This window comes from Frankliniella occidentalis, unplaced genomic scaffold (genome assembly GCF_000697945.3).
Source record: "Frankliniella occidentalis isolate FOCC.00 unplaced genomic scaffold, Focc_3.1 Scaffold25, whole genome shotgun sequence".
NCBI lineage: Eukaryota > Metazoa > Arthropoda > Insecta > Thysanoptera > Thripidae > Frankliniella > Frankliniella occidentalis.
This window is the reverse complement of record NW_026267155.1, coordinates 1,792,435-1,799,894: the sequence shown is the minus strand read 5'-3', so window position 1 is coordinate 1,799,894 and position 7,460 is coordinate 1,792,435. Positions and strand designations below refer to the sequence as shown.

General features: G+C 53.1%; 3 protein-coding genes across 4 annotated transcripts in view; 1 reads left to right on the top strand and 2 right to left on the bottom strand.

Annotated features, from left to right (window-relative positions):
* Window positions 1-7,460, top strand: part of LOC113212876 (carbohydrate sulfotransferase 6) — a gene marked incomplete in the record, with an annotated part of 64,049 nt that overhangs the window by 55,646 nt on the left and 943 nt on the right.
* Window positions 1,014-7,460, bottom strand: part of LOC113212182 (uncharacterized) — a 30,448-nt gene continuing 24,001 nt past the window's right edge. Inside the window, exons 13-16 of one of the 2 annotated variants that reach the window (XM_052265256.1) lie at window positions 7,123-7,407; window positions 4,756-4,940; window positions 4,282-4,600; window positions 1,014-4,196 (exon numbers count right to left, since the gene is read on the bottom strand). In XM_052265256.1, the coding sequence (XP_052121216.1) occupies window positions 4,107-4,196; window positions 4,282-4,600; window positions 4,756-4,940; window positions 7,123-7,407 (879 nt within the window). In that variant the 3' untranslated portion in view covers window positions 1,014-4,106. Of the gene's footprint in view, window positions 4,197-4,281; window positions 4,601-4,755; window positions 4,941-7,122; window positions 7,408-7,460 lie in introns of those variants that run through there. The other variant, XM_052265257.1, reaches the window with a different exon arrangement.
* On the bottom strand, window positions 3,351-3,968 carry LOC113212180 (uncharacterized). The gene has a single exon (XM_026430788.2). It carries the CDS (start codon window positions 3,966-3,968, stop codon window positions 3,351-3,353), a length of 618 nt encoding a protein of 205 aa, XP_026286573.2.

The window sequence follows — 7,460 nt, the reverse complement described above, 5'->3', positions numbered from 1 at the left end:
GTACCCGTCGTTCCTGTTTAAGCGGGTAGGCGACAACCCTGGCCATCAGTTGGTCGGATCTAACAGTCTGGCTGCTGGCGTGGACACACCGGATTCCATCCGAACTCCGAAGTTAAGCACGCGGGGCCCCGTGTAAAAGCGGGGTGGGTACCCCCTCTTTTTCACATTCTTTGAAAAATAATTTGGTGCGGGCGGGTTTGCCTATGCTCGCTGCCCACGGCTCCTTATGGCTCCGTGCGAGTAGGAAACCCGCCTTGCACGCGTGCATACGGTACGGTATAACTAAGAATGTGCGCAGGGTGAATCAGCCACCTGGTGTGTTAGGCTCTCGATAGCGCCTGCAACGCGCTGGGTAGGCCGACCCGTTGAGCAGGTGTGTCGAGCCAGCGGCCCAGCCTGGAGGCGTCCCGCCCCAGCGACTACGGCTACGGCATCCGCCCCGCCGGAGCCCCTGCTGGGTAGGCGCGCCCGCCGCGCTCGCCGCCATGGCGGGTGGCCTACCCCGCCGCTGTCAGGCGCTCGCTCCACCTCACTGGCTGCAGAGAGCGCGGCTCTCGCTCTATCTCCCTCCAGCCTCCCACTCGCTCTATAGATGACGTTGCCGACGAATGGCCCAGCTGCTGCTCTTCCACGGATCGCTGTGTTACGGCGACGACAAGGCCCAGCCTGGTGGTCTGTAGTTGCGGGCGACACAGTAAGCGACCACCAGGACACAGAGCACGGCTGTTTGTCGGAGTAGAGTGCCGGGCAGGCGAACACCAGTTTAGAGTTCCACAGAAGTGCTCTGGGTAAGGCAATCGGAACACTACGGAAGCCAGCCGCGCCGTTGTTGTCATTGTTCTTCGGGGAGGGGGAGTCTATAAAAACTCCATGCTGATAAAACGCGCCACATGGTGTGGAATACAGCTTCCTCATATAGATCATTCTTTTCCTTGTTTAGCCAGCTTTGTGCTAGAAATCGCCTAGGTGTGAGCTCTGCTTAGGAAATGGGAAAATGAACTTTCCATAGACAGTTTCGTAACATTTTTCTATAATTATCATAAACAGTCGCCATCACAGGGAGAACACTACACGGTGCGAGGCTGCGAAAACCACTTACCAGAGTGAAATATTGTGTAGTCGCGTCAGACAACGTTTGATCAGTGATTTTCGAAACAATGTCAGAACGGTACGGCGATTGCGTCTCGGTTTTCCCGTTTCGACATCCTTTCAATACCGTTTCAATATCCCGTTTTTTCAAAAGGATAAGCCCCTGGACCAAACGTTCCCTGGCCCAACTTTACATCGATCATTCAAAAACTTCGTGCTCAGGTCGTTCAAATATCCTCGGGGGAAGTAAGACGGCGGTGGTTCCGTACATCCCTTCAGAGGACGAGAGGGGGGAAAAAAGGTTGAGCAAAATGGTGGTTGTCTATTATGAGCCAGTGCTGAAAGGTGTCTTTCTGCCGTCGAACGCCGAAACCTCTAAAACTACTACTTAGTCGTGACATACATTTTAAAGTATTAATTGACAAAGTCGCTCACGCTCCGCGAGAACCATTAACTAGAGCCATTCAAAAAGATAGACGGTCGAAGGGGCCCGTTTTTTTAGTCGGACACTTTTCATTATCCTTGTATCACGGCGTTTTACGAACGTATGCAAAAAAAAAGAAGACGTCTGTCGGAATATCTCCAAGTAGGGTATCCACATGGGGAAAAATCTCGGGAAAAATGTATCCAAAAGTGTAGCAGTGCCAATTTGCTTTACATAAAGTAAACTTAAGGTATAGCAGATATTGGCCACTACTTGCTACACTTTCACTTCGGCTACACGTTTTTTCCATGGCTATACAACAGACCAAACTTGAAAAGGAAAAGTGTGTATGTAGTGGGAATGATCTTGTTTGGTCCACTTACGCGAGTACATGCGTGGATGTCCGCGACAACAATTAGTAATAGTATGAATAGTAATAATTATAATATCGCAAGAAAATCGTGAATTATCCGACAGTGACTCCACGTCAAACTCCATAACGTCAGTGTCCCCATGTGGAGCCAAGCTTTACATTGACACCTTTCAACAGCTGAAAGCGAGTTCTTCCGACACTATGTTAAGATTAAACAAAGATGAGACGGCCAAACAATGGCGAATAGTTTTTCGAGAATTTTATAATTGGAAGAATTAGCTTTACATAAAGAAACAAACGACCTGGGCATGACGAACACCTAAAAGTATTGCTTGGGACATCCGGCCAGTCTTGTCTGAGCCACGAACCACCTCAGATTCAAACATTGAAGAACATGTATTGCGAGCGCCGCTCTGCAGCGCATGGTATGACGTAATTACTAAGGAAAACGGTAACGACATTAGTAAAAATGATATCTTCTCGAGAAAAGAAAACAGAGAATCCCTGAATCTCAGCTTTTTGGCATGGCCGCCAGCTTGGGAAATAGACACTCTGGTCACTGGCCCAACATTTCTATCCTCTGTAATTCGTCGAGCATCCAAAGTGACATCGGGCGAAAAATCGAAGTAGTCTATTTTCCAGGATGGGCCGAGAGTAGCTGATGGAATGAAACAAAGATAGATAGATATCCCGAGTGAGCTGCATATTATAATTAGTAATTAGAATAATAGCTCTACGGGTCACAACATTGAAAAAACGTTACAAACAAAACCACATCGAGCGCCTAAAAGGCATCAAAAATGGAAGAACAGGACAGTGCAATAGCTTTGCGTCTCTCCGCAATACTCCAGTTTTGTGATGATGAAAACTCGCCTACAGTCAGATCATCCAAGAGTTAAATTTACAGAATAAAGCTTAAAAATGGTAAAGAGAGAACGGCTTACCCGCTCTAGAAGAAAATAGTCGAAATCTCTCAAAAATCTAGAACAACTGACAAAAAAGTCTCACATTTTACAATTCGCTTCAGTTTAACTACAAAAAGTGCAATTTCACGAACTGCACAGGTTCGTCGTCTGAAAGGCGAGGAGGTAGACCCAAGCGGAAAGGACGGACTAACACTCGCACATTCTAGTTAACACAGAAATCACTTGAAAACTCTCTAGACTAGTGAGTAGCGAAGATGACGGCGGCGCACGTTCGATAGAGAGACCGTCTCTCTAACGGGCACCTCGGCCCACCCGTGTGGAACGTTATTTCGGACTTCAAAAAGTTCCAGGTTCCTGACCGCGGGTGGGACTTCCCAGCGAGAAATGACTGGTGTCAGAACGACATCGTTGCGACATCGTTTCGACATCGCTAAGACAGTCATTTGGTTCTGGGTTTGGCCAAGTTAGCGGGTGCTGTGCGACTCGTCTGGCGGCGGGGACACGTCGACTGAAGGCTACTCGTCGTGGAGATGGTTGGTCACAGCGAGCTAGTGCGCAGCTCCTCCTTGAAGGACCTCGTCAGGCTAGGCCTCTGCGGCGACCTCGGCGGCGCGTGCGTCTCCACGGGCACCGAGATGGTGACCCGAGTCTGCTCGGCCACGTGACGCCTTGGCGTGCTCGTCCCCGGCGGCCGGAGGATGGATACCGGGCTGGGCGTCGGCGTCGGCTTCGGCACGGGGTCCGAGGCCTGCCTCCGGATCGGGGGCGTCGCGACGCACGTCGGCACGACGGGGTCCGAGACCTGGCGTCGTATCGGTGGCGTCGGCACGGCGTCGGCCGCCCTCCTGCCGTTGCTGGTCACGGGGGTGGGCTCCGGGACCGAGGCCTGGCGCTGGGGCTGCCTGCTGACCTCGGCCGTCGAGGACGGCGCCGGGTCCGAGGCCTGACGCCAGAGGCTGGGCTTCGCCGCGGACGCGGATGGCTGAGGGTCCGAGGCCTGGCGCTGGAAAACGCCGAGGCAGCGGGCGAGGCCGAGGCTGAAGGAGGACTCGGTCGGGGCCGGGGCCGGGGCTGGGGTCGCGGTCGAGGTGGTCGCGAGGCAGACGTCAAACTCGGGCTCGGACCGGCTCCGCGTGGGCGGCGTGGTCACCACCATGCTGGTGTAGTCCGCGGAGAGGGGCCGCGCCCGGCTGGAGGTCTCCTCGCGCGTCCTCAGCGGCCGGCGCATCGAGGGGCTGTCGCTGAAGCTCTCACTGAAGCTCTCGCTGTCCACGCAGTCGACGTGTAGCGGCCGCTACAAGGACGCGCCCACGCCGGTGGTCTGCGGCGCGCCCGCCCGCCGCCGCCCCAGGCTCTTCCAGAAGCGGCGGTCCGCCTGCTGCTTCTGCTCACAAAAAATGGCATGTTTCAATCTCAATTTCTGAAGTTTTAAAGACTTTCTGTTTTAATTTTACGTTTCTAGGTCTTACCGGGTGTGGAGAGGCGGGCGCGTCGTCGGGACCGACGGCCATCTGCCGCGGTAGGGCGGCGGGCACGTCGTTGACGGCGTCCCTGCTGAGCAGCCTGGACAGCCTGGTGGACGGCTTGACGGCGGCGGGGTGCGGGCCAGGGTGCGGCGCGCACGGCGGCGCGCTCGCCAGGGGAGCCGTGATAGACGGCGTCGTCACAGTCATGGTGGACAGCTCCGCGGAGGCCGAGGACGCCGTCGTCGTCGCGCTGGCCGCGGGGGCGCTCGCCGTGGCGGCGCCCGCGCCGTCAGACTTGCCCCCTCGGCTCAGGAACGACAAGCTGTGAGATGGAGAGGACCCGCGTGAGATTAAAGTTCACACAGGCGCCGTCGTGGAGCTCGGCCATCGTCGCGGTCCTGGTATTCCTGGGGCACGGCCCGCGCGCCCTCTGTCCGAAACAACCCGCCCCCTCCCGTCACCCGTCACTCGACTTACATCTTGCCTCTTTTCGGGGTGTCCTTCGGCACGTCCTGGCGGGCCTGAAGGCGCCTGAGGCGGAGCCGCGTGAAAAAGCCGCTGCTGGGTGTTTGCTGTTGTGTCGGCCGATCGTCTTTGAGCTGTTGCTGTTGTTGCTTTCGCAGGGACTCTACGACTCTGTGACGCTCGCAACCCGGCCGGCCCTGTGGACATACAGGGTGGCCTTAGAGGAGGGAGGTTTAGGAGGGGTCGTATACACGAATCATGTGCCGCTTCAGAAGACGCGGGTTATATTATTGATTCGGGGGCCTGGCCTCCTTCGCCGAGTGCGTGGCTGATGGCGGATTTGTGAGAGGTACGAAAAAGTCACCCTGCCTTCAATTTGGGGGGTAACTTTGCCATAGCATCTGAACAAATTGTATCGTACAGCTCTCAGTTCGATAGGCCTAAGCGGGCCATGAAATTAGACCGTTCTTCTGAATCGTTCATGATTTGAGTACAGTCCCTTCGAAAGATAGAGAAAGACAGAGAGTGGGTGCGAGAAAGAGAAAGGTAGGGATATTGTAGAGAGAGATAGATAGGAGGCGAGAGAGAAAGAGATTTGGGTCTTGGATAGAGATGAGACGAGATGTTAAGAACTCAATGTTAAGAAAGACTACGAGATTTTAACAGGTTTCCTTTTAAAAAGACTGGTTTGCGTAGTACAATTATTCTTAAAATGAGATAAAAGAAGTCATTTAGAAGAATAGTTTAAATTTGTTTTTACGCGACGCATTATACTTTGATTGCAATTTTTATGTTTTTTTTAATATTGTTCATTTCATGTTACTGTCATGACTAATACCTACTCACACCAAAAGCGTTACAGGCTCGTCTCTAAAACCGTAGTCGGGAAGCATGAGACGATCGAAACGAAAACATCATGCAGAGGATTTTGGGGGAGGGGAGATTGCTCACACTCTCACATGCACGAAAGCAACAGGTTGTTGGCGAGATTGAGATAGGTGCAAGAATCGTGTGTGTTTGTGGTGATAAATAAAAACATCAACGATTGGAACAAAACTTCTCCGATTACAGTTTCTACGTGCCGCTTTTGAGAACCTCCTCGGACTGAAGAGGTCGTCGGAACGTCGTCGGAACGGTTATAGTTGTTGACCGGTCCGTCCGGACATAATGTAAGTGTGTTTACGATGTGTTAGTGAATGTTGCGATTTTCCACGTGTATGTGTGTGTGTGTGTGCATGCGCGCGCGCGTGTGTGTCAGTGCGTTTCTCTTGATAATGATTCTAATGTGACATTCAAGGATAAATAACGTTAGCGCCTGCCACGCGCTGGTTAGGCCAACCCGCCAGGCAGCTGTGTGAAGACGGCGGCCCGCCTAGAGTGCCCCAAGTGCGGGAACAGGCAAATTTTGTCTAGTGGCGGCGCGAGCATTTCAGGTGCCGAGCAGACTTTGCCTATGTTTACAACAGATTTGGATTACGCTGCCTGGAGGGGCATTAGTTGAAACCCGGAACTTTTCACTTCCGGCCCCAATCTCGGATATATGTCTAAAATGTTTAGTGTTTTTGTTTAACATTTTTTTAATCTAACAAATACGAACATTTGGGGGATAGTATTCCAAGATTGGAATCAGGAGTAAAAGTAGTCCGGGTGCTCCAATGCCCTTCCTTTGGCCGTGTCAGTTGTAGCTACAGCTGTGTACTGTGTACAGCTTGGGACGTACCAGGCTATAGAATGTTGTGCTAACTCGCAAATTTTTTATTGTTGGGGCAGATGTGGCATGGCATGTCGTCTGTCCGTTTCGCCCGATTTTGAGTTCAGGATGGGTGATTGAAGGGGTTTCGGAGTCGGGAGAGAGTGTTTTGTCGTGACGTGATCTCACGCAACGAAAGCAACAACAACAACATCAGCAAACGACAAACAGAAACACAGATTTGTCAGCCGGTAGCATGTAAGAGCGAGTAGGAAAATGGTGGGGGCGGCGGATAGAGATATAGAGAGACGGCGAAAGGGTTGTTCATTGAGGAGAGAGAAAGGATGAAGAAAGAAGTTTCTAAGCTTGTGCAAACGTGCGATGAAAAATGGTTCTGGTGAACAAAGGATCCAAGAGGGAATGCTAATCTCATCTTCAGTACAGGTTCATGGTGAGGAATCAACTGGTCAAACGTGTGGTGCACGCCAAAAGCAAAACTAGAAGAGGGAAGGTGCCTACCAAACATGTAGCTCGATAGCATTGAAAGCGATCGCGGAACCTAGCCGAGCACGTTCCCGACGCATTGAGAATGCTCCCTCCCCTACCCGGTCCTGACAGTGCGTGGTTCGAGAATAAAAGCCGCATAGAAACACTACGAGAGGGAAGGCAGTCGGGGCAGTATCCCTCACCGAGCCGAGGTGCGAGGGCGCCTCGGAGAGGACGGACGCGAGCTCGTCGCTGTCCGAGCTGGAGCTCTCGTCGGTCACCTCCGACGGCGAGGGCGTGTCGGCCGGCGGGACGCTCTCGTCCTCCTCGACGAGCGGCTCGAGCCGGCGCCGGGCCGCCGCCGACGAGCTGGGGAACAGGCGGTGCGCCAGCGCGGCCGAGGTGAGCAGCTCCTCCATGATGAGCTGCTCCGCCTCCTCCTCGGCGGTGAGCACGGAGGACGTGGAGTCGGGCGGCGAGCTCGGGAACTGCAATGTCGCAAAATTGAAGGAGTTACATAAATCCATTAATGTAAATTTTT

Bases quoted from the DNA above. Each gene is read 5' to 3' on its own strand.
- LOC113212180 (XM_026430788.2), bottom strand. From the start codon at position 3,968: ATGGTGGTGACCACGCCGCCCACGCGGAGCCGGTCCGAGCCCGAGTTT.